This window comes from Geotrypetes seraphini, chromosome 5, assembly GCF_902459505.1.
Source record: "Geotrypetes seraphini chromosome 5, aGeoSer1.1, whole genome shotgun sequence".
NCBI classification, from domain to species: domain Eukaryota; kingdom Metazoa; phylum Chordata; class Amphibia; order Gymnophiona; family Dermophiidae; genus Geotrypetes; species Geotrypetes seraphini.
The window spans coordinates 67945829-67973066 of NC_047088.1; the positions used below are offsets into that span (position 1 = coordinate 67945829).

The following is a 27238-nucleotide window of genomic DNA, read 5'->3' on the forward strand; positions in this document are numbered from 1 at the left end:
TTTCTTTTTGAAGGTTTTGCAGTATGTGGTCAATGTCAATTGGTTGTAGAGTTGGGGGTCGAGTGTTGCAGCTCGATTGGCTAGGAGGTTGTCGAACAGTTTTTCTCTTTCGACGTTTTTGGTTGGAGGGTGTGTGAATGGTGCGTGAGTTCTCCTATGTCTGTTTGAAGTGGATTGAATTATTTAGCTGAAGAAATTAGTTACCCCCTCATCCCATACACATTAATTCTCTTCCATTTTTGTTCCCATTATAAAAAACACTGATAAGTTCCCAGAAAAAAAATACATTAAAATAAGAAGTGAAAACAAAGGCCCCTACAGATGAGAACATAACATAAGAATAGCCTAACTGGATCAGACCAATGGTCCATCATGCCCAGTAGCCCATTCTCATGGTAGCCAATCCAGGACACTAATACCTGGTCAAAACCCAAAGAGTAGCAACATTCCATGCTACCGATCCAGGGCAAGCAGACACTTCCCCCATGTCTTAATAACAGATTATGGACTTTTCCTCCAGGAATTTGTCCAAATCTTTCTTAAAACCAGCTACACTATCTGCTTTTACCATAACTTCTGGCCACTTCATTTTTAAGTTTAGATCTTTCCTTTCAGAGACCTTGCTAGATGTCAAATACAGCACAAGGTAACTTCACATGGACTTAGCTGTGCAGGAAATGTGAATCTCCTCATACACCCACCATATAGTGCAAAAATGTGCAAAGGTCTGTTTTTTTCTTTCGATCACTACATAGCCTAATGCCACACAAGCAGCGCTGTTACAAACATATTCTGTAGGTCAATGCTAAGGATAACAAAGTTTCCTTCCTTGGACCAGAAGGAGATACTGATAAACCACTGGAAGAGATCCCAACACAACACCCAAAGACCCACTCAGTGTGTGAACCAGTTGAGTGGAGTGGACTAACTGGGGGGTGGAAATGGGCCCGAAGATTGCTCAGCAGAATTTCCCAGACCACCTCTTCCTCTCAACACATTGACACGCTGCCACCACCACCACTAGAAACACCTCACTGGGTAGGCCAGCTATGCTATAAACTTTATAAAACACATTATTATATTTGCTTATAAAGCACATATTTTAACTGAACTCTCTGACATCCTCAGCCTTTCCATTCACAAAAATAGAAGGAAGAAAAGTTCCCATTTCCTGCTGTTTCATGTCCCCGGCCTATACAATATTTTTTTTCTGCAGACACTTCAAAAGTCTGACCAAATCCTCGTTTCACTTGCATTATAAAGTACTGAGGATGCCATCTCTCCCCAATCCCAGGTCCTAAAGTCTAAGACAGTAGCGCAAACTAATGCTGCCAGATTCAGGAAAAAAAATTTCGATTCGATTCAGCCTATTGAATTGGTTTTTCAATTCGATTTTCCTGCCCAGTTGGGTGATTTTTTTCAAAACTCCTGGTGGGTTTTATAGCTTTTTCACCCCCTTTGGCTTCTCCTAACCACACTGGCGCTGTGGTGTAAATAAAATAAAGAAACAAAAAGGACTTTTCCTCTCTCTGTTAAATCCTAGCTCACGTTTGCAGTCCAACACCAGCTCTGTCAGGATACACATTTCAAATCTGACATATTATAATCACAAAACAGAAAATAAAATTAATTTTTCTACCTTTTGTTGTCTGGTTATATTTCAAATCTTGTTGGTCCAAGGCTCTGGTTTTCTTCTGATAACTTGCTTGCCAGGGTCTCCTTCTTTCTTCTTTCTGCGTGCTAACCATCCATCTGCCAACTCTGTCCTCCCTTTCCATTTCCCTTCCCTCCCCAGGAAGTCTGGTATCTTTCCTTTTTTTCATCTCCCTCCACAGATCCACCTTTTCTTAACTACCCTTTCATCCGGCATCTCTCCCTCCTTCCCCACCACCCCAAAGTCCACCATCTCTCCCTTTCTTTTCCCAATTACCCTCCTATCCAGTATCTCTATCTCTCCTCCACACCATCCCTTGTGTCCAATTTCTCTCCCTTTCAGTTCCTTCCCTCCCTAAATCCCATGGTCCATCATTTCTCTCCCTCTCCTCTATTTTCAGACCCAGTATTTCTTCATCCCCCCCCCAAAGTTTGGCATATGCACGTCTCTTTGAACACCCCTTCCCTCCGTGTACTTCTAAACCAGGGTCCCCCCCAAAGGCCTGTCCCCCCTTAAAGGTCTGCCTGTCCCCCCTTGAAGGCCTGCACCCCCCTTGAAGGCCTGTCCCACCCCCTTGTAGGCCTGTCCCCCCTTGAAGGCCTGTCCCTCCCCCTTGTAGGCCTGTCCCCCCCACCTTGAAGACCTGCCTGCCTGTCCCCCCCTTGAAGGCTTGTCCCCCCCCTTGAAGGTCTGAACCCCTCCTGAAGGCCTGTCCCCCCCTTGAAGGCCTGTCCCCCCCTTGTAGGCCTGTCCCCCCCTTGAAGGCCTGCCTGCCTGTCCCCCCCCTTGAAGGCCTGTTCCCCCCTTGAAGGCCTGTCCCCCCCTTGAAGGCCTGCACCCCCCGAAGTCCTGCACCCCCCCTGAAGGCCTGTCCCACCCCCTTGTAGGCCTGCCCACCCCCTTGTAGACCTGTCCCCCCTTGTAGACCTGTCCCCCCTTGAAGGCCTGCCTGCCCCCCCCCCTTGAAAGCCTGTCCCCCCCCCTTGAAGGTCTGAACCCCCCCCGAAGGCCTGTCCCCCCCCTTGAAGGCCTGCCTGCCTGTCACCCCCCTCCCCCTTGAATGCCTGCCTGCCTGCCCATCCGCCCCACCCCGAAGGACCGCTCGCCCCCCTGGCCTCCGCGCACCACCTATGAAGCAGCACTACCTATGCTCCCGGCCTTGCCATTCAGTCCTCACCACCACCACCACCCCCGAAGGACCGCTCGCCCTACTGACCTTCCTGCACCACCTATGAAGCAGCCGCAGCAGGATCGCGACATCAGCTATCCCTGCGCTGCTTAGGCGCTGCTTCCTGCGCCGCGTTCCCGCCCCTCCTCTGACGTCAGAGGAGGGGCGGGACCGCGGCGCAGGAAGCAGCACCCAAGCAGCTCAGGGATAGCTGACCTCACGATCCTGCTGCTTGCTGCTTCACAGGTGGTGCAGGAAGGTCAGTTGGGCGAGCGGTCCTTCGGGGGTGTGGGGGGACTGAACGGCAAGGCCGGGAGCACCCCTTCAGGGCTGGCACCCGGGGCGGACAGCCCCTCCCGCCCCCCCTTGGTATGCCACTGTTTCAGTGGCACTTAATTGGATAGTGCCACTGAAAATGCTCAGTTAGTGCTCAAGCCAAAACTGACTGAGTTGTTTTGTTTGGTTGGTTGGTTGGTTGTTTTTTGGGGGGAGGGCATTCCAGGGGTGAAGTTAGCACTTATGTGGTTAAGATAACCACATAAATAAGACCACATAAAATGCAGCTTTATCTGTATGCAATTCTTCATAGCTGGATAAGTACCAAAAATCATACTATGTTTTAGCCAGCTCTATATACCCTGAAATTCAATGCCAAAGACCAAACATGGCCCAGTATTGAATATTGGGCTCAAAGTTTATAAAGGCACTTCTGTATTTACAGTGAAATTCCTAAAAGATACATCTGTTAACTTTGGAATGTCTGGGGATTCTCCTTTCAAAAGACTTGGGAGCCATTTTGGAAACAGATCAAAACTTGACCAGGCCCAATCAGGGTTTGGAAGAGACCTGAGCACAGAAACCATGCTAGTAACAGTACAGGACTCGGTTCTCAAACGCCATGCTAAAAGAGAGGATGTACTACTGGGATTCCTGGACCTGTCAGCAGCCTTCAACCTAATCCAACACACCCTACTAAACTCAAGATGCCTCAAAGGAAATGTCATGGCTTAGATAGAATCCTTTCTTACAAAAAGACTAATGAGGGTAGAATGGTAGGGAAATACAAGCAACTGGAAAGAAACAGACATAGGGGTACTACAGGGATCAGCCATAGCACCCATGCTCTTTAACATCTTCATCCAACCGCTGGAATAGGAATGCTACATCTATGCAAATGACATCCAACTGATCATCCCACTAAAGAAACAAAATGTGAAAGCTAAACAGAAGATCAAAACATGCCTGGGAAAAATCTTCAGATGGCTCCAAACAAATGGATAGTAGCCAACAAGAAGAAAACAGAATGATTGTTAATTAACAAATGGGGAGGAAATAGCCCAAGATACCAACTAACATTGAACAGCAACACCATAAAATCTTCCATGGACGGGGTGAGAAACCTAAGAATATGGTTGAACCCAAACCAAGACATGACAACACAGATCAAAAACATTGTGAAAAACGCATATGGCAAACTCTACTGGGTCAGAGGACTCAAACCCTACCTCAACCGTCAAGCGATGTCCAACATAATAACCCCGATACTCTCAATCTTCGACTACTTCAATGCAGTCCTGCTGAGCATTCCAAAATACATGATTAATCATATTCAAATGGTACAAAACGCAGCAGCAAGATTTCTACTGGGAAAATTGAGGCAGACGAGTGCCACCCCGCTACCGGCTCCCAATTGAAAGCAGGGTGAAATTCAAGATCCTACTGCTGACACACAAAATCATTCATCTCTCTGAACCACAATATCTAGCGGCCAGACTACCTCAGCACACAACAACATAAGCACTATGCTGAAGCCAAAATCACTTGCTGGAAATTCCCTCCTTCAGAAACATCAAATATAAAACAAGTCAGGAAAAGAATGTTGTCAGTGATGGTGCCAAGGTGGTGGAACACCCTCTCGAAGAAACTAAAACTAGAAAAAGATACTGGAAAGTTCAAAAAGGGATAAAGACTATCTTCTTCACAGACTACTTTAGCCAATAAAACAATATAGACAGTTGGCTAGTCCCCCTCCCCCTCCCATCAGGAACATGATAGGATGAACACAATAGGAATATAAATAGACAAATCAAAGAAGCCCAGAAAACTAGACTCTGAGGAAGATAATATTTCAAAGAAACATAAAACACGATACAGATACATGTAAATAGATAATAATTGGTTGAAATGGTCAACCTCCTTACAATACCTAAGCCATCCTCATTAGAAGGTAAATAAATATTGTGTACTTAGCTGCAATAGTATACCTAGCATTATATGTGACTATACATAGGATGATTGATTTCGTAGAAACATATGCATAGATTCGTAAGTAGGATGATCAATTTGCCGGTAACATAAGTAGGATGATTGATTATTGCATAATTATGCTGGTATTAAAAATTTTGTATTGAAACACCGCTAGAGAAGCCCCATGCTTTGTAATACCCATGCATTGTAATACCTCTACAGAAGCTCATGTGTTACAATACTTGAGCTTCTGTAGAGGTGTTAACAATACAGAGTTACAGAGAGCTTCTGCGAGATGTTACAATAAATGGGCTCTATACAGAGTTGCAGGGGCTTCTGTAGCAATGTTACAATACAGAGTTATTAATACTGGCATAATCTATCATAATAAAACCCTTAGGTCGCATGCGCACTTCAAACTCTGTGATCCCTGCCTCCATGATCTGTGCTTCCGTGTCACACCTGCACAGTAGAAGGAGCCAGCGGCGGTTTCCCCATCGCCCTCCCTCGGCGACGCTGGCTCCTTCTACTGTGCATGCGAAGGCACCTTAAGCACAGATGCACGGAGGCGGTGACCACGGCGGCAACTCCCCCTCCCAACCTCACTCCATCTAACAGGACCAAGGAGAGCACAAAAATAATGGAAGCAGGCATACCAACCCTCAGCATCCGGACTGTGGTTGGTGGTTGTTCAGGCTGGGGAAGAGGCAAAAAGAGTGATTTAAGGGTAAGTGGGAGAAGGGGGCTGGAGTTGAAGCTTCGCAGGGAGAGAGACAGAAAGAAAGACAGACAGACAGGGGGCCAGGGAGAGGGACAGAAAGAAAGAAAGACAGACAAGGGGCCAGGGAGAGGGACAGACAGAAAGAAAGACATACAGTGGGCAGGGAGAGAGACAGACGGAAAGAAAGACAGACAGACAGCAGGAGGGAGAGAGATAGAAAGAAAGAAAGACAGACATATATTCTAGCATCTGTTAATGTAACGGGCTTAAACACTAATTATGTCATAATCAATCATCCTACTTGTGTTACCAGCACATCGATCATTCTATTTATATGTATAGGTTTACACCAAATCAATCATCCTACGTATATTCACATATAATACTAGGTTTACTATTGCAGTTGAGTACACAATATTTACACACCTCATAAGGAGATTGGTTCATATATTGTAACTCTGTATAGAGCCCATGTATTGTAACACCTCACAAAAGCTCTTTGTAACTCTGTATTGTAACACCTCTACAGAAGCTCATGGAAACTGTTCTGAATTGACTCCCTAGTCATTAGTAGCAATTTAGAAGCTCACAATAAACAACAAATAATACGCGATAACAGTGGCTCCCAGCAGAACCTTGAACATGTAGTTATTGGGTATGAGGACTTTCATTACCAGACAATAGTAACATGCCCTTGGGGAGGGGAGAGGAGAGAAGGCGGGGGGGGGGGGGGGTGTGAGAACTTCTATTTTCTTTTGCAAATGCAATTTGATCTTTATTTAGCAATTGTGTGTGTTCTCTGTATCTAGGGAACATTGCTATAGTCATAATGGGGCTCATAATCAAAACAAAAAAAGTTCTAAAAAGTGGCCTAAATGGGTACTTGGACAATCAAAAAGCCTGATCGTCCAAGTACCCATAACCAGCTTAGGCCTTTCCCCTGCCTCTAAACGTAGAGCGAAAAGAGGCATTTTTAGAGGAGGGGAAAGAGCAGGAGGGGGGCAGGATGTGGGCCGACCTAGAGCAGGTATAATCAAAACCTAAAACAGGCTGCCGCTGAGCTGATCGCGGGCAGGAGGGACCCAACCCCTCCTGCCCCACCAAAACCCCCAGCGGCACCGACAACACGATTGGGGTAGGAGGAAGCCCATGCCCTCCTGCTCCGGTGACACAAACCTGCCCCACAAACCTGCCAATCATTGTTGGGAGGGGAGGGATCCCAAGTCCTCCTGTCCCGGCGACACCCCCTGACCCCCACCCCCACTAAGATACAAGTAGGAGGGATCCTAGGCTTTGCAGAAACATCTAAAGTTGGGCATAGATATCCTATTGAAAATTCCCCTCCATGCTTATAAAATTTAAACCTACCATTTGTTTGCCTAGATTTATGAGTCTAATTTATGAACCTAGTGCTGAAAATAGGTGCTAAGCTCCTAATTTCTTTTCCCTGCCCTAAATTCACCTCATCGCCACTCACTTTATTTGCTCCTAAATTGAAGACTTTAGTGAAAGTTGGCTCCTGGCCGGTTAAATAGTGTTTGGCTGGCTAACTGCTAATATTCAATAGGAGATAGTCAGTTATCTCCCCTGAATACTTGTTAGCAGCTAACCTCTCATATGCCACAAATATTCAAGCGCTAACCAGCTAAGTTTAAAGGGCAACATAAATAGCAAGCCTGTCTTTTCCAGATATTCACTAACATTGGGACTCATACATCAGCCTTTCAAATTACATTCACTTCTCAATAATAACTCATAACATCGTTCAGTTGGGCAATTATTGGCCGCAGCTTTATTTCATATTGCAAACATTAAATTTGAAACTTTTATAAACATAAACAAACTCAGCATTTAACCATTTAAGATTTACTTCTAAGAGCTGCTCGGTACCGACACTAGCTCCCTTATCCAAACTTTCGTTTAACTCCCGGTGACTTACGGTGTCGTCAAGCCACCTCCACTCGTGGCGGTGTCGCCCACGAGGACATATTTACAATTCACCATCATAGGTCTTCAATTAAATTCGCCTCTAATAAAGGCTCTACCCTTAGGCCCTCCAAACCTAATGGCTGCGACCGACACCCCCCACCCCCCCATCTTCACCCCATTCCAATACATCCCCTCGCGGTGGGAGGGAGGGAAACTCAAATCCCTATACTCTCCCCCTTTCTCTGTTGACTCTGTAACTTTGGCCGCCAATTTCTTTCTCTCTTCACATAGGGAAACTCCACCCCTTTCTTTCTTTCCCCCAATCCCCTCACTCCTCTTACCCTCCAATCAAAACTATCCCTTGTTGCTATCCCCTGGACTCCTATACCTTTCCCATCCTAAATAACAAAAACCCCTTTCCTAATCTACCTTGCAGGCTTTGATGTCGCCCACTGTTAGTGGCCACCCAGATTAACTGCGTGGCCTTTTTAACATTGGGACTCATACATCAGCCTTTCAAATTACATTCACTTCTCAATAATAACTCATAACATCGTTCAGTTGGGCAATTATTGGCCGCAGCTTTATTTCATATTGCAAACATTAAATTTGAAACTTTTATAAACATAAACAAACTCAGCATTTAACCATTTAAGATTTACTTCTAAGAGCTGCTCGGTACCGACACTAGCTCCCTTATCCAAACTTTCGTTTAACTCCCGGTGACTTACGGTGTCGTCAAGCCACCTCCACTCGTGGCGGTGTCGCCCACGAGGACATATTTACAATTCACCATCATAGGTCTTCAATTAAATTCGCCTCTAATAAAGGCTCTACCCTTAGGCCACTAGCAGTGACAGAACTTCTTGTTACTGCTCCCCCCCTACAGCTGCAGCCATCTAGCCCACTAAACAATGTTGTAACAAATCTTGAATCTCACTGAGAAAAATATTAACCCCAATTACAGATAAATGCACCCCATCTGGGCGAAATAAGCCCGGGCAATCCACAGAAATGAGGTCATGGACCAATACCAGACCCCCCATCATAGCTACAAATTTAGAAACTTCTGTATTCACTCGCCTGCGAAGACGCTCAATCGCAGCAGGCTTCCTTGCTCCCTTCCAGCAACGACGAGGAAGAATATGTGACCAAACAACACGCACTGCTGGGAAAGAGCAAGCAACAGACAGTAAATCTTGTTTTATCTGCCGAATTAATGCCACTCCAGTTAAAGAGCATAGGTCATTACCACCCAAATGCACCAAAATAAGCACTGGAGATGAGAAACGATGCGCTTGATGCAAGGTAGGCAAGAGTTGCTCCCAAATCATTCCTCGAATGGCAAGCCAGCGAATTCGTATGCCAGCCTCAGCCAGTCCCAGATTGTGGCCCCATCTGGATTCACGGGCATGCTTATGAGCCCAAAACATGTGAGAATGTCCACAAAGCCAAACGCATATATCCTTAGACAAAGGTAGAAGTGGTCGAGGATCTGCAAAAAATAAAACCACACTAAAAACATCAGCATCACACCACTCTATTACAATGCGTCCCTCACATAACCCTTATATTGGCTGGAACGCCACCTTCCCACTCTTTGAATCAGTTCCGCAGAGGCCCCAGCAAGCGCTGCTGAAGTGGCTGCTCCAATGCGAAATGAATGTGTTCCAAATTCGCAAGGATCATAACCCAAGGCTGCCACACTCTTCTTTACTAGGGCTGCAAACTGATAACGAGTCAAAGGTAACCTATTCAAGTGCACCAACCAATAAAGACCCCCAGAAGGCCGTATTTCCCTGTACAGGTGAGCCAATCGAATTGGGCATATCACTAGATTATGCGATCTCCTCAATACAGACCATACTCCTCTACCTTCCTGATCCGTTTTAGACCTCCTGAAATATAACCGCAAGTAAGATTCATCCAGCATGACATCTTGCAAAAGCATCCCAGCTTCACCCCTGGCTCGTTGCGATGGCGCTACTAACTCACCAACTCTACACGCCGCAAAAAATGCCACTACAAAAGCCAATTGAAACAATATGGCCTCATACTCAGAGTAGCAAATGCTTGAAAGCTGACTACACAGCGAAACCAAAATGTCAGAAGTAATAGGACGGCGGCATAAGCGCGGACGGTACACCACTCCCGCTCGCGCATAACCCTTCAACATCTGTTTGACTACAAATGTGCCAGTGACCTGAGGCCACTTATAAAGATGAGACACAAAAGCCAAACTTGCCAAAGTTTGAGACACCATCGCAAAAGACCAACCCTGCCGTGCACTATAAGCAATAAATTGCACAAGTGCCTGTTCTGATACAGGGAACTGCCAACTGTCTGTTCCTTGGTCCAAAAAGAACATCAAACGCCTCCATCCAGCTGCATAAGATTTCCAGGTATTCGGGGCTAATGATCGATGCAAGAGCTGCCAACTGCCTGCTGGAAGATCTCCCATAATTCCTCCCGCATGGGCGTCGGGAAGCCATCCGCTGCAGGAGCCAGCGCCCTGAAACGTGACCACTGCAAACGAGAAAGGGCATCAGCGATTTCATTGCACACCCCTGGCACATGCCGTGCCGATAAACAGACATTCAGCCGCAGGCAAGCCAACACAATCATTCTCAACAATGCCACCAATCTGGCGCATTTAGCCGACTGGCGATTAAGCGCCGAGACCACCGCCATATTGTCGGAATAGATGACTACTTTTTTGTTGGCCAACCTAACACCCCAAGTATCCAACGCTACCCATACCGGAAACAGTTCAAGTAACGCAATATTGTCACATAATCCCAAGGATTGCCACCACAGGGGCCATGGATGAGCACACCATGCCCCGCCGAAAAACACACCAAATCCTATGTCCCCTGAGGCATCAGTAAACAATTGCAGATCTGAATTAGATACCGCCGAAGCTTGCCAAATAGATACCCCATTGAAGGACAACAAAAATGAATGCCAAAGTCTCAAATCGTCCCGAACAGCCCGAGTCAAACGAACTTTATGATGCGGCTTCTTCAAACCCACCGACAATAATGCCAATCGCCGCGAAAATACTCTCCCCATCGGAATGACTCGAACAGCAAAATTGAAATGGCCTACCAATGTTTGAATGTCTCGTAAACTCAATTTCTTCCGTACACAGGCAGAGCCAATAACTTCCACCAAAGCTTGCACTTTTCCCCAAGGAAGACGGGATTCCATCCGAATGGAATCCAGTTCAATCCCTAAAAATATTAAAGTTGTCACAGGCCCTTCACACTTCGTGTGAGCCAATGGAATCCCTAATGCTTCTGCTACAGCTTGAAAAGCGGACATCAAAACAGCACATTCCTTGGAAGCCGGAGCTCCAACAAATAAAAAATCGTCCAAATAATGGACAATGGAACTCATCCCACTCACTTGCCTGACCACCCAATGAACAAAAGTGGAAAATGCCTCAAAGTAATTACATGAGATAGAACATCCCATTGGCATACATTTGTCGAAATAATATGCACCCTCAAATTGAAATCCTAATAAGTGAAATGCAGTAGGATGGACTGGCAACAAACGGAATGCTGATTCGATGTCGGCCTTAGCCATCAATGACCCCTGACCAAATGTCCGCACCAATGCCACCGCCTCATCAAAAGAAGCATATTGTACTCTACAGAAAAGCGGATCAATGAAATCATTAACACTAGAACCCGCTGGGTAAGACAAATTGTGTATAAGCCGAAAACTACCGGGTTCCTTTTTTGGGATAATACCTAACGGGGATATTACAAACTCCTGGAACGGCGGAACCCGAAAAGGCCCCGCAATCCTACCCAAACTCAGTTCCTTCTGTAGCTTAGCACCAACCACATCAGCATGCAAAGCGACAGAGGGAGCATTCCGGGCGCGATGTTGCAAATGCGGTCCATCAAATGGTATTGGAAAACCCTCAGTAAATCCAACCCCCAAATGATATGCATCCCCCCTATTGGGATACACATTCAACCATAACCGTAAAACCAAATTATTGATGGGGGAAGGAGCTTTGTCCACCACTCCGTGCCGCAAAAGGTCTGGAAGTTCCTGAAAACTGTCCACGACTGAATTGCATGTCTCCCGAACAACGAAAGGCAGGGTGACCTCCCGCACATTGACTACAACAGTGTCGGAAACGACAGGTAGTACGGGTACATCGTCCCGCATTAAACTGAAAACATGCTGGTGGCAAATTTCCCCCTTTTCCACTAACACCTCTCCCAGCTCCCAACTCTGCCCCGACACCCCCTGCTGGCGGAGCCCAACGAGGACCTCCCGCTCCCGACCCTCCAGGAATATTTCCCCCCCCAAACTGTCCCCCCACAGAACCCTGTGCCCGAAAGGACGCACCCCGGGAAGGAGTCATTTCCACCAGCCACAAATCAACGTCCCGTACTCCCCAACAATCCGCTTTATCCCGGACCATACTTTTCCGAAACTGCTCGTCATAATTGAGCCAAAACCATCCCCCATACGTCCTGTAAGCCCTCAATATGAGATCTGCATAGCGCAATAACCCTGAATACAATTCCGGACGAGCCTCACCTAAAACACTAGCAAAAACATTAAATCCAAGTAACCAATTAAAGATATTCTTTGCTACCCGTCCCCCTTTTCTTTTTTCGTCTGTTTTAATGCCATCTTTATTCTGCACCCCCGTATTATCACGTGCTAAAAGTGTAAAGAAATCAATAAACTTTCCCTTTAAAATTTTACGCTTCCACTTCGGAGAAATATGACAATCCAAGGGGGCAATAGAACACAATGTGTGACCCTTCCTAGATAATCCCGGCACTCCACCCTCACTCGGACGAGACCCCCCAACACTTGGCAGCCCCGAACTAATTAACACATCCTCCTCCGAAGAAGAGGAGGAAGAATCCGAAGACCCCGACGTGTCCGTAGACTCCCACACCGACAACGGATCTGTCCCAACCAAACGCCGCTGACGCTTCTCCGAATCCATACGTTTAACTACATGTCTCAAACGTTTTAAAAATTTTTTATCCCTTAAACTTTTACGCAGCGCTTTTTTACCAGAATGCTTTAAACCCAAAGATTGCCCCTCTCTAGCCGAGTCCCCCTCCTCGCCTGCCCGAACCTCCCCTAAAGCAGTAAGTAATGAATGCACCAACTCACCAGATGTCCGCGGTATCGCTGCAACACTGGTACTAGCCACTGCCACTTCAGGAGTCCCCAAACAGACATTGGATGGTCCAGGAACTGGAGCCTCATCACCCACCGAAGCTTCAGCCACCTGCCCCCCGGTAACCATAACCGGGTGCATAGCTGCTCCGGGGCCTGTACCACCAGTCTTGCTTCCTTTAGTCTGTTGCTTCCGAGGAGCCTGCTGTTTCCTAGGAGTCTTACCGGCACTCAATGAAACCCCACTCCCCGCCCCTTTTGTAGCCTTCTTTCCTCCTTTCCCACTCTGGGCACCCTTATTACCAGTATTCCGTGCCCCACCCATACCTCCTCCCCCTCTACCATGCAAACAAATTGCTTCTCTAGTCCCCCAACACACACCTCTCACCCCGCCGCTGTAAACCACACAATCACTGCTCCCAAGGACCTGCCCCCCCTCAGGAAACACCAGCCACCGCAGAAGTACTAGCACACCAAGCCCGGTTTTTTTTTTTTTTTTTTTTTTACTGAAACTACTTGCCTAAATCCTCTGCAGTCCCCAACAACTCCCCCCCCCCCCTCCCAAACAGACAGCTCTTGACTCACCAACGCCGTCTCACCGTCAAACTAAATACTTAAGTTGACCCTCCGAAGAATAATGTAACTCCCGCCGTCTCAAACCACGAACTCCGACGACGCCCCACAGAATCTGACGCTCCTCCCTCCTATCTCACTCGCGGTACACCGCTGCCCGTTTTTTTTGAAATTACTGCAAGCCACACGCTGCAAAGACCCGAACGGCAAGCTTAGATAAATGGGACCGCGAAAGCGAGGACTTACCCGACGGGGCCCAACAGACCACGAAGAGCAAATTACCCTCTCCTCACCGAAACTGCCGCTACCAACCGCACTCCTCGACAAGTAAGGGCCAAAACGTAAGGAAAAAACCCCCCAAGTAAATAAATGTCCCCCCCCCCAAACCTCCCAAAAACCTAAATATAATTAATTAAAACAAACTCAAATCCCTATACTCTCCCCCTTTCTCTGTTGACTCTGTAACTTTGGCCGCCAATTTCTTTCTCTCTTCACATAGGGAAACTCCACCCCTTTCTTTCTTTCCCCCAATCCCCTCACTCCTCTTACCCTCCAATCAAAACTATCCCTTGTTGCTATCCCCTGGACTCCTATACCTTTCCCATCCTAAATAACAAAAACCCCTTTCCTAATCTACCTTGCAGGCTTTGATGTCGCCCACTGTTAGTGGCCACCCAGATTAACTGCGTGGCCTTTTTTAACTGGCCAGTGCTGAATATTCGCTTAGCCAGTTAAGTTAGAGCCGCCCATCATTGGGTGGACAGCTTGGTGCTGGCTGAATACCAGGCAGTGGCATAGGAGGGGGAGCAGGAGGCAGACTGCCCTGGGTGCTATCTTGGCAAAGGCATTGGCACCTCTCCTCTCCACCCACCCACCTCTTCAAAATTCTGCCAGCAGCAAGCAGCATATCCTACCTGCTGCTCACGCTGAGCTCAGCTCTCCTTTTGACTTCACTTCCTGTGTCCTTTTGACATCACTTCCTGTGTCTTTTCTCTGTCCCCAGAGGGTTCACAATCTAAGGTTCTTTTTTTTGGGGGGGAGGGGTTTGATACAATGACATACTTGTGCTGCTTAAGAATTTATATCTGTTCTTGCTTTCAGAGATTACTTTGTTTGATCTTTCTTTCTTATAACTATGGCAGGTCATTTGTTGAAAACCTGACATTATCAAATGACCATCTATCTTTCTGCCTCTCTTTTATTCCCAGGATGTTATGATGACATTACAGGATCGCTTATCCCTGAGGTACATAGAACATTTTGCCCTGGTTCTGGAGTACAGAAATTCAGATCAAACCCAGAAGCTTCTCCTCCTACAGGACAAGCAGCTATTAGCCCATGTAAGCTTGTCTTTTTCTTACTTGGACCTAGCTATCAGGATTTTATCTAAATTTGTATTAGAAACAACAATAGATGCTTTTTTTAGTTTATTTTTGTGCTTATTCACATATATAAAAGCACTACCAGGTGTCAATCTTTATGAAACAAATATCTATAGACTCAGATGTTTAAGATTAGGAACCTGACATAGGTTAGCCCATGGGCGTCAGAACAGGGTGGCCACAGGGGCCATGGCTCCTCCCAAAAATTAGCGGTTGGAGGTCAGAAGACATGGCTCTCCTGCCTCCCCCACTCTCCTCCTCCCTGGCCGCTCTCAAATTTTAAATCTTCAGGCAGCGGTAATGGGTGAGCCTGCTACTGTTGCCGTGCCCTGGAAGTCTTCATTCTGCAGCGTCCAGTTACTATAGAATGAAGACTTCTGAGGCAGGCCAACGGCAGCAGGCTCAATCATTGCTGCTGCCCGAAGATTTAAATGAGAGCTGCTGGGGACGAAGTGGATAGGTGAGCCAGAAGCCAGAGAGAGAGAGGTCTAGGACAGGGAAGGGAAAGGGGAACCCATGCGGAAGAGGGGGGGCGGGAAGGAGTGAGGGGCGGAGAAGAGGGTAAGGTGGGGCACCACTCACCCTTGCTACACCGCTGGATCTTAGCCACCTGCTAGTAAGTACATGCATGAAAATTTTTAATTGCACAGAAACGAGATATTCAGAGGCATCAGCAATTCAGTGGCAGATTTGAAAACCACATGCATGCATTTAATTTTCAACTAAGGGCTCCTTTTACTAAATTGTGCTAGTGGTTTTAGCGTGCACTACAATGCCCCGTGCGCTAGACGCTAACACCTCCATTGAGCTGGCGTTAGTTTTTCCATGTAACGCAGGGGTTAGCACGCACTAATCTGCAGCTCACACTAAAAACGCTACCATAGCTTAGTAAAAGGAGCCCTAAGTGTATATGTAATAGGTTGACACACGTATTTTCAGCAACTATCTCCCGCTGAATATTCCGGTCAGCATCTAGCCCTTTCATTGGCTATGTCACGCACATAGCCAGTTAGCACCAATATTCATTGGCTGACTGGCTAAGTCTAGCAGCCAGATATACATACCTAAATAGCAGGTCTGTAGTTTGGATAGCTATGACAAACGGCTCAAAATAGACTGAAAATTCAATGCTGGTCACTGGATCTGGCCCCGGCATTGAATTTCCGGGTTTGCTGCCAACCACGGGAAATTGCCAGGCTGTCTCCTGTTGTCTGAAAATAAGACCCAATATATGTCTCGGAAAATTTGGCTTGTTTCTTTTGGGCATAAAAGTAAACACATACTTTTGCTTTTAGATGCCCTTTTGAATGTGTTATATCTGTTTGAACTTGCATAAATATGCAACCCCATTTGTGAATTGAGTTTGGTAGAGTATAATTTCTGGAATTACATTCTGGAATTTGTTGTCAGAGAATCTGGTAAAAGCAGTTAGCTTAGCAGGTTTTTAAAAAGGTTTAGATAATTTCCTAAATGAAAAGTCTATAAGCCGTTATTAAGATGGGCTTGGAAAAATCCATTGCCTATTTTTAGGATAAGCAGCTTAAAATATGTTTTACTTTTTTGGGATCCTGCTATGTACTTGTGACCTAGATTGGAAACAAGATGCTAGGCTTGATGGACCTTTGATCTGTCCCAGTTTTGTAATGTTTATGTTCTTACATTCTTAATTTGTGTGTTCTAAGCAGACTGGCATGTCGATCTGTGTGATTTCCTGTCAGCTCTTGATGATGTCATGTTTTTGAAACCAGAGCAAGCTGTCAGTAAATGTATCATTTTTCTGCATGGCAACTGGGGCAGTGAAGGAGGAGTTTCTGAGGTGAAAAAATATCAATGGGCATATTTCAAATGACGGTGAGAGGTTTTAGGTAGAGTTACCAGATGTCCGGATTTCCTATGTCATGTCCTCTTTTTGAGGCTCTGTTCGGAGGCTTTTTTATTTTACTACTTTTGTCCAGGGAAACCAGACCTCTAGTAACCCACGAAGACTTTCTGGGTGGTTTGTGCACTTATCCATAGTCCCTCCCCTCTCTCCAGAGAGATCCAGTGCTTGCTCATCGTTCTTATTCCCAGTGACCTGGAAGCTTTTCTTCTGTCACTGCTTCCTGTCCCAGAATAGGCGGGAAGCAGTAACAGAGAGAAAGCTTCTGGGTTTCCGAATGCAGCATGTTTACTTCACTCACGCTGCCAGTGGCCCAAAGAGTTACAGCAGCGCTTCTGGGAAGAATGGTGATCAAGCACCGGATCACGTGGGGGGGGGGGGAATTGCTTAGGGAGGGTAAGAGAGATGCCGACAGCGGGAATGGGAAGGAAAGGGAATGAAAGATGCCAGACCTTAGGGGAAGAAAGGGAAGGGGCAGATAGAGATGCCACATCATGAAAGGGGGAAGGGAAGGAGAGAGATGTCAGACTACTAGATGGGGAAGGGGAGGAGGAAGAAGAGAGAGATACCAGACCAGAGAAAGGGAGATATTCTAGACTAAGGCAGGGGGAGGGGAAGGGAAAGACAGAGAGATGCCAGACCACAAAGGGGAAGAAGGAAAGAAAGATGCCAGACTGTGGGAAGGAGGGGATAAAGATCCCAGACCATAGAAGGGAGAAAGGAGGAAGACAGATGCCAGACCAGAGAAGAGGGAAAGAGGAGGAGGAGGTACACAGGGATGGAGGGAAAGGGGAGAGAGAGGGAGGGCATGGTGCACAGGGATGGGAGGAGTGGGAAAAGAAGAGAGATGGAAGAAATGCTGTTTATGGATGTAGCACAGAAAGTGAAGGCGAGAAAAACAGCAAATGGATAAGAAGGCCCTGGAAACAGAGTTAAGAACACAGACAGAAGGAAGTACAACCAGAGACTGGGAAAAGATGAGTAGAAAAATAAAATCACAAGACAAAGATAGGGAATATGATTTTATTTTCAATTTAGTGATTGAAATGTGTCAGTTTTCATAATTTGCATCTGCTGTCTATATTTTGTACTGTTCAGGAAGAAATGCATTTCTTTCTATTTTTCTGGTATTGTACTGCATGCAGAATCTGGAATCTTAGAGCTTCGTTTGTGTATATTAGTCCTTTTAGTTTGTGATCCTGTATTTGCATAGGGTTTATCTGTGTTCTGCACGTTTGGCCAAGGCCAGGTGTTCTGGTAGGAATGTCATGAAGCATTATTGATGTCATGGTCCCAAGTAAGAAAATATTTTTTAGCAGTTTGTCTGGGTTTTGGAAGGCCCCAAGCTCAGGCCTGCAACTGGAAGGCATGCACGGATGTCAATTGATATTACATTCATACGCACATGAGCGTCATGTCATTGCATCAATGTCCACACATGCACGGAGGCCCTCTAGATGTAGCACAGAGCTCAGAGAAGGAGGCACGAGATTTGTGTGAGAGTGGGACCAGGGTGGAATGGGGCGGGGCCTTGGGTCCTCATTTTTTTAAAGAGGAACTCTGGTAGCCCTAGTTTTAGGTAGCTGTGAGAGGGTCTCAAAGAGGATAGGGCTTAGTGAGCAGTGAGAGTTTTGACAGTTTTAATTTACTGACATTTTGTAGTAGTTCCTGAGGGAAAAGGAAGGGAATCCACTCTTTAATAGCCTTTCTCCTTGGGTGGAGGCATCAGGACACCAGAGATATTTAAAGGAGGGAACGACAGCGCTGGCCCTGAAGGGGACATCTGTCGAGCGAGTTCTTCCTCTCCCAAATCCAGGGAACACTCCAAAGGGCTGTTACATATAGGTTGAGATTCATTTGTAACATCATAAGTAGTCCTTAAAAAGAAGCCAGTAGGTCATCTCAGACTGTGATTAGGAATCCTGATGTCATGGACTTACTGTTTGGACTTGCATTTCTTCCTCATGTGCGTTTCTGCTCTCTATTTTCTTCTGGGACAGGTGGTACAGCGGACACACTATCAGGGGATGAAATGTCTCTTCAGGGTGAGTTTCTTTCCCAAAGACCCCATAGACTTGCTCCGACGAGACTCTGCGGCATTTGAATACCTCTATATCCAGGTATGGACTGTCTCTACAGACGGAAGAAACTATTTTGCTTGCCATGAATACACACCAACAAACATAATGCAAAAGAAATATTGGGAGCAAAATAGGGTTTTTTTTCCTTATTTGTAGACAGAATGAAGTTGAAAGAAAGGAAATTTTACCTAACATAGTGCTTCATAATAGTACTCTGTCACTTTGCAAGGATATAGAAACTAGAGAATGACACGCGGACAAATTTGTCTGCGTCCCCGCAGGAACTCAATTTCCCTGTCCCATCCCTGTGAGTTTTGTCTTGTCCCTGTCCCTGCCCCATTTCTGTAAGCTCTGCCTTAACTGCACAAGCCTCAAACACATATGATTCTAACGTGTTTGAGGTTTGTGCAGATGAGGACAGAGCTTAGGCATTGGTGGAATGAGGCATTATGACATCACAATCTGAGCTCTAGAATGTTGCTACTTATGACTTTAAAGTGTTTGAGGCTTGTGCGGATGAGGACAGAGCTTAGGCATTGGTGGAATGAGGCATTATGACATCACAATCTGAGCTCTAGAATGTTGCTTCTTATGATTTTAAAGTGTTTGAAGCTTGTGCGGATGAGGACAGAGCTTAGGCATTGGTGGAATGAGGCATTATGACATCACAATCTGAGCTCTAGAATGTTGCTACTTATGATTTTAAAGTGTTTGAAGCTTGTGCAGATGAGGACGGAGCTTGCAGGAATGGGGCTGGGACAGGAAAAGAACTCACGGGGATGGGATGGGAAAATGAGTTCCCACGGGGACGGGAAAAAAATCTGTCCCCGTGTCATTCTCTAATAGAAACATAAGACCAACATCAGACCAAGCCCAGCTTTCTTTCTCCAACAGCTCTTACAATATACAGTAAAATTGCCCATGGGTATACAGTCACAAAAGTATGCACTACTATCATAATAATAATAATAATAATAACAGCTTATATACCGCAGTACCGTGAAGTTCTATGCGGTTTACAAAAGATTAAGCATAGGTACAAATTGATTGACTTTAAGAGGGGTAGAAGAAAGAGAATTAATAGGACAGGAAATCCATTGTTGAGGAGAAAGTGATCAATAGGACAAGTTAATCGCTATTGAGGGGAGAGAGATGAGTAGATCAGTTGTCTAGACGCTTTAGGAACAGGTATGTTTTTAGACGTTTCATATACCACAAACATTAATGTGATATGCATATAAGTGTTTTGGGGACTGGAAAATAGGCAGAAAGGATTGGCATGTCTATGTTTGTAGCAGCATGAGCAAGGTCATGGCACTGAACCTCAGCAGACATAGCCACTCAGAGAGATGAAAGCAAATTAGACACTTTATTTGTATTCAATGTAATGTTAAATTCTGTTCTCTTCATGGGTTTGACTAATTTAAGAAATAAAGGGATAGATGTTCAGCCTGTAGTGGTCAGAGATTTTCTGTCTGCGGCCAGCTGTATTCCCGGATATTTAATAACAGGCTGTGTCCGACACTGAAGATCTGGTTGTATGCTGGCCACTAAAACTTCTGCAGTTAAGTGCAATATTTAGCCCTTAACCACATAAGCTGAACCACATAAAGAAAGGACTGCTATTTATGCATCCTAGTTTAGGTAGTTGTCTTATGCAGTTAAGGGCTGAATATCGGCACTTAACTATATATGTGCCATCGCCACTCCTGGAATGCCAGTTTCACCTCAGGTACTAACCCTGATTAAGTGCCACTTGCCACTTGCCATTTGTGGTTACCCAGGGATAAGTGATTTAAACAGTCAGAAGCCTCTCTAGGTCATTTAAATTGCTTTGAATATCGGGAGGAAAGTCTCTTGGAATTCAGTCATCATTTTCCTCTAACCTTGTCCCTGACAGGGCACCATAGTCTCAGTGTGTACTAGTCCTTGTATTCAAGGCTAACAAAAAACAGGCCTCCATCATTAGGATTTCACAAGGGTCCAAGGTAAAACCTGCTCTAGTTGAATTAAGCTTCTGCTGCTTGCACATCAAAGGTGAAAGCAAATGCTGGAAAGCTGCTCTTGTCTTCCATGGGCCTCCCTAGTCTGCATATGCTTATATTTGGCTGCATGAACCATGCCCTCTCTGCTCTGCCTTGACTGAGTCATTCCTTCCCTGTTCTGTACTGCATGATTTAATGTGACTCTGTGACAGAGTATTGTTAGGGGGAACCAGTACCTTTCTATAACCTCCATCACAATGTTACAAAATGGCAAACGGAAGACCAGAGACATGGAGGGGCATAATCAAATCATACATCTAAGTCCGATTTGGACGTAGGGCACTAGTGACCCAAAGTCAGCAGGGCCACTACATCTATCTTTACACCACATTCTCGTCCAAATATTCATCCAAGTCCCAAACATCCAGAACAAGACCTTTTGTATGAGAGAGGGACCAGCAATGTGATGGACTGGCCACCCAAACATGGCAACAGAGCAGTGGGGCACCTTACAGGGCACTGCTGTGAACTTCACAAAAAGGATGCCACATAAACATCTCATCAGAACGCCCATATGAATAATGTCGAGCCCCCAAAACTAACTATACCCACCTGTCTACAACCTCAATAGCCCTTTTGGCTGCAGATGGCACCTATATGGCAGTAGAGTAGGGTTTTGGTGGGCTCATATTTTCCACCATAAATGTAGTGGTTAGAATGGCTTATGGGCCTGGGTTCTCCTATCTATGGTTCACTAGCCCACCCCCCAGGCTACTTAAGAAACCTCTGTGCAGCTCTACTAGGCTTTTCTGTAGCAGGTGCTGATGTTCCAGAGACAGGTATGTGCATTTGTATTCCGATTTTTATGGCGGTGTGAGTAGGGTTGCTAGAGTTTATATTCGTAAAATTCAGACCCCTTAGACCTGCCCCCCAGGCCTGCCCATCCCCACCCTGTTATGCCCCAGCCTTGCCTCTAATCCTGCCCTAGCCCCGCCCCCGGTGTTTGCTCTTGCCTGACACAATTTTGGGGGAAGCTTTTCAAAACCCGGACAAAGTGCTGGGCTTTGAAAAAGCCATCCGGATCCCCAGACATGTCCTCAAAAGGAGAACATGTCCGGGGAAATTTGGACATCTGATAACCCTAATTGTGAGGGGATCAATTATCACTGGGGGAGTGTGTGGGGGGGTCTGTACTTTGTGTCTGGTCACTTTGGATATCTTCTGGAGCCCAAGTCACAACATCTAAGTTCCGTCCAGGCAACCTCATAAAATTTTCCATTATCCCTGCAGTATGACTAAGTCTAGGTCAGCCCACGTACTACCAAAATCCCACCCTCACCATTCCTCCAAAAACGTCCCTTTCAGCTCTGGGCACATAATAACATTCAGAGGCCTAAAATGTCCCTGGATACATATAAAAAGCCTTTTCAATTATCAGCACTTGGATAACCTGTCTTTTAGGTCGTCCAAGTGCTGACTTGGGTGGGTTTTTAGACGTATTTCCATTTCGATTACGAGCCCCATGGTCTACAAATCAGAGTAGAGAATCAAGTTTAAATTGAACACAGATGGTGAAAGTGGGGATCCTTGGGGGTCCCACTAGGAAGATGCCTGATATCAGAAAGTTCAAAATCTTTATATACAGCATAGTACCGAGTGAAACCAGGAGAGGACTGGGCCACTAAATCCGAAATCACTGAAGATCTCAGATACTTGATCAAAGTCTACTAGGCCAAATGTGTTGCTTAGGTCAAATTGGATTATGATTGTGCTTTGACCCTCGCTTAGTAGTTCTTTGCCATATGTTACTAGTGCTGTAATCACTGTCTCAGTGCTGTGGTTTTTCCTGAATCCCATTTGTGAAGGATGGAGGATATTGAAGTGTTGAAAGTAGCATTTGAGTTGTTCTGTGACATATCCCTCCATCCCTTCTACTCAGCTGTTTGAGGCTTCCCCTGCCAATCGAGATGAGCTGACGGAAAGCAGGGCAATCTGTTGCCCAGTGGGTTACTAATTATTTTCAAATGGTCTATGGGCTTTTGTGGTGTGTAATGTTTAAACAGTGCTCTCTCTACAATGGAGGCAGGAAATTACTTATTTTAGATATGTTTTTGGTCCTTGTTTTAGAAGTTCTATTTATGTTTTGAATGTCTGTAAGCCAACGTTTAGACACTTGCAGAGCATGGATGTCAAAATTCTGATTTTAAGAGTCTAGGATATGGACATCTAAAACTGTAATATGTCCTTATGGCAAAGGGACGTGGTCTGGTTGTGCTTTAGGTAGATCTAGGGAGGGATCAAAATATGGACTACCAACTCAAACTTCAGAAGGGGAAGGGACATCTATGTCCAGGTTATAATGGAGCTCCGATTGAGCAACTCTCACTGTAAAGATTAGAGCCACCTTCTTAATCTCCCAGTGGTTGCTACTAACCCCCAATGAGAAACTGGCATGGAATACTGGACTCTGACAGCTTCAGGAACTATGGATGTCCTTAAATTTTTCTGGATTCCTTTAATTAATAATACCAAAATACATATAATCTGTCCCCACATCAACCAACAGTATATTCTTTTAAAGACCTCAGCAATGCCACTCAAAAGCTCAATTAATCATGGTAATTGAGATTTATGCTCCACCCTTGTCACTGGTCCAATTTTGACTTCTCTGTGTAAATATTAATGTTCATATGAATAATAACTTTTTAGAAATAGCCTTAAAAGCCAATACTCATCTTAAATATATTATATTTGTCAGCTTGGGAACCACCTCTGATATGACTTATACTTTGCCTTAAGGCTGTTTCAAAGGATGTTTTAAGGAAACATAAATAACAATCAATGTTCTAAAATTTTTGTACAATTCAAAACAAATTTTCAAACATCACTAACCTCAAATAAGCAGTCCCATTTCTCTGACATAGCAAATTCTCAGTCAAATATAGCAGCAATGTTTTTTTAAACCCCTTTATAACCCATAACCCCAATCAGCTGATCTTACATAACCAATCACAGCACAACTACCCACAAGCTAAACCAATGACATCCATTCTAGCTCTAAATCTAATCCATGCGCAATTAATGTATTTAAATTGAAAATCCAACTTTAAAATGTAGAGAACTGACAAAAGGATGTCCGACTCAGAATAAGGCTGTCGGACATCCTTTCTAAAAAGTTGTTCCACATGAACTTTTACCAGGCACTCTATACCTTTTCCTTGTTGCACTCTCTTACTGGACTACTAGCTCTAAATATTTATTTTACCAATTCTGGTATGATCTGTAGTACAGTACTACCATGATGCTAAATGTTCCTTATTCAACATACAGCTTAATTATAATAATTTACTCTTCAAAGTTATTTAACTCACTGCTAATACATGTTTTTTAAAATCATTAATTATATATCAACATGAATGTTTATAAGGCTTTTTCTTCCAGTAGGTACCATTTAATTTCAGAGGTCATGGTTGAATTTTAGGGGATTTTTTTTTTCTCCATTTTTGCCAGAGCCGAAATGATGTCATTAAGGATCGCTTTGGAGTGGAGCCCAAACCAGAAATGCTGCTGGGTCTCACTGCACTTCACATCTATATCACTGTCTCCGCCACTCATCCAACACACAAGATTTCCCTCAAAAATGTGGAGTAAGTTCATTTCTCTCTCCTATCTTTTCCTAGTGGATGTCAAGACTCTACATTTCTCAGGAAAACGTGGCAGTGAAATGCACAATTGACATACTTAGCATTTTAAGAGAGACCCTGCTATGAGGTAGGCAAGTCATCACAGAATAATATACAGGATGGCCAGCCCACTGAGAAAGCCCAGGTTTAGGTCCTGGACCAGATTTTTGCTCATTAAGCCAATAGTTGAGAAAGCTCTGGAGACAAAGTCTTATGTTTTCTTTGTGGGCTTTTTCTCTTCCAAAAGTTGTAGAAAGTTAAATCTCTGAACACACAGGACCACTTTAACCATCTATGGGACCCTGGGCACATTTTTGAGAATGGTTTCCACTACCCCCCCACCCCCACCCCCATTCCTAGTCCAGTGGCACCCTTCCCCCTTTCTAATGGTGCAGCTTCCTTAGCTCCCTGCCAGCCAAGCCTCTTCCCACTGAAAAAAAGATAGAGTTAAAAGGCACAGAGCCACTGTTTAGGTCATGCTGCTGATGGCTTTGCTAGTTCTGTCCCTCAGAAACTAAAGGGGTGGGATCAGCAGAGCTATCAGCTGTGCAGCCTAGACAGCAGCTCCATACCGTTAGCCTCCTTTTTTCAAAAAAAAATTCTTTATTTTACTAGAAACAGCAGAGCTGGCAGGGGATAGGGTTGTTATTGATGCTTCTGGACCAGGGGAAGGAGAAAAGGAAGATGCTGGACCAGAATACAGAAATGCCAAGGATGGCCCATGCCAAACAGTGAGATTGAAAACCTAAGAGTGAGATTTTTCTTCTGGTGCATTCTGTGTATACATTTTGCATAGTTGTGAAGGGACTAAGTCTGAGAAAGAGCTGCTGGCTATCATGACATTCTATATATTTTAAAATTCAATTATTTCAAGCATTTACCAAAGCTAAGGGCCCCTTTTTCAAAGCCAAGGTAGCAATTCTGCCAGAGCAAATGCACCAAAGCCCATTCAATTACCATGGGCTTTGGTGCATTTGCTGTGGGAGAAATGAGTTCCTACGGGGATGTGGAAAAATTTGTCCCTGTGTCATTCTCTACTAGACATCTTTGAAGGTGTGAATAAACATGTGGATAAAGGCGAGCCGATTGATATAGTGTATCTAGATTTCCAGAAAGCTTTTGACAAAGTTCCTCATGAGAAGCTCCTGAGAAAATTAAAGAGTTAGGGGATAGGAGGCTATGTTCAATTGTGGATTAAGAATTGGTTATCATCAAGTTTCAAGTTTAATGGTTTTTTAAATTAATCGCTTAATCATATTTCTAAGCGACGAACAGTTTAAAATTACATTTGGTGGGAAACAATACAATACAAAATTTTATATAATAACATTAGGGATTGAAGTTTAACTTAACATACTCATAACACTAGGTAAAAGGGGATGTGAAATACAAATCAATATAGGAAAGTAGAAACAAAGAGGGAAAAGTACAAAAGGTAAACAAATAAAAGGTATAATATAAGATAAAAATAGTTTGGCCAATGGATTATTAAATTAGTTACCAAAGGCATCTATGAAGAGAAACGTTTTTAAATTACTTTTGAATTTTCCCAGCTCCTGTTCTTCCCTTAAATACATTGGAAGGGCATTCAAGGGGTTAAATGGCCATTTTTCTCAATGGAAGAGGGTAAATAGTGGTGTGCCACAGGGATCTGTACTGGAACCGGTGCTATTTAACTTATTTATAAATGATCTGGAAATTGAGGTGATTAAATTTGCAGATGACACTAAACTGTTCAAAGGTGTTAAAATGCATGTGAACTGTGAAAAACTGCAGGTAGATCTTAGGAAACTGGAAGACTGGGCATCCAAATGGCAGATGAAATTTAGTGTGGACAAATGCAAAGTGATGCACTTTGGGAAGAATACTCCAAATAATAGCTACCGGATGATAGGGTCCACCTTTGGGGTCAGCGCTCAAGAAAAATATCTGGATGTCATTGTAGACTATACACTGAAACATTCCGCCCATGTGTGGCGGTGGCCAAAAAGCAAACAAGATACTAGGAATTGTTAGAAAAGGGATGGTAAACAAAACTAAGAATGTTATGCCTCTGTATCGCTCAATGGTGCGACCTCAACTTGATTATTGAGTTCAGTTCTGGTCTCCTTATCTCAAAAAAGATATAGAGGCACTAGAAAAGGTTAAATGAAGAGCGACCAAGATAATAAAGGGGATGGAACCAAATGGTTAGGGCTCTAAAGCTTGGAAAAGAGACGGCTGAGGGGAGATATGATTGAAGTCTACAAAATCCTGAGTGTTGTAGAATAGGTACAAGTGGATTGATTTTTTACTGCATCAAGATTTACAAAGACTAGGGGGTCACTCTATGAAGCTACAGAGTAATACTTTTAAAACCAATAGGAGTAAAGATTTTTTCACTCAGAGAATAGTTAAGCTCTGGAATACGTTGCCAGAGGATGTGGTAAGATCAGTTAATGTAGCTAGTTTTAAAAAAATGTTTAGACAATTCCTAGAGGAAAAGTCCATAGTCTGCTTTTGAGACAGACATGGAGGAAGCCACTTCTTGCCCTGGATCAATAGCAGGGAATGCTGCAACTATTTGGGTTTTTGCCAGGTACTTGTGACTTGGATTGGCCTCCATGCAGATGGGTTACTGGACTGGATGGACCACTGGTCTGACTCAGAAAGGTTATTGTTATGTTCTTAATTACTTGGATTTTCGGAAACTTGTGCAGTAAACTCTCATCTCTTTTCAGTATAGAGGAACTGCAACCAAATCATCATTGGTCCATTTCATGCACTTTAT

At 44.6% G+C, this 27238-nt stretch overlaps 1 protein-coding gene across 3 annotated transcripts in view; it reads left to right on the plus strand.

The window, feature by feature from the left end:
• Window positions 1-27238, plus strand: part of FRMPD3 (FERM and PDZ domain containing 3) — a 496827-nt gene that overhangs the window by 391294 nt on the left and 78295 nt on the right. For all 3 annotated transcript variants that reach the window (XM_033945378.1, XM_033945380.1, XM_033945379.1), the window contains 3 exons: window positions 14667-14798; window positions 18720-18839; window positions 24296-24432. In XM_033945378.1, coding sequence (XP_033801269.1) covers window positions 14667-14798; window positions 18720-18839; window positions 24296-24432 — 389 coding nt within the window. The remainder of the gene's footprint in view (window positions 1-14666; window positions 14799-18719; window positions 18840-24295; window positions 24433-27238) is intronic.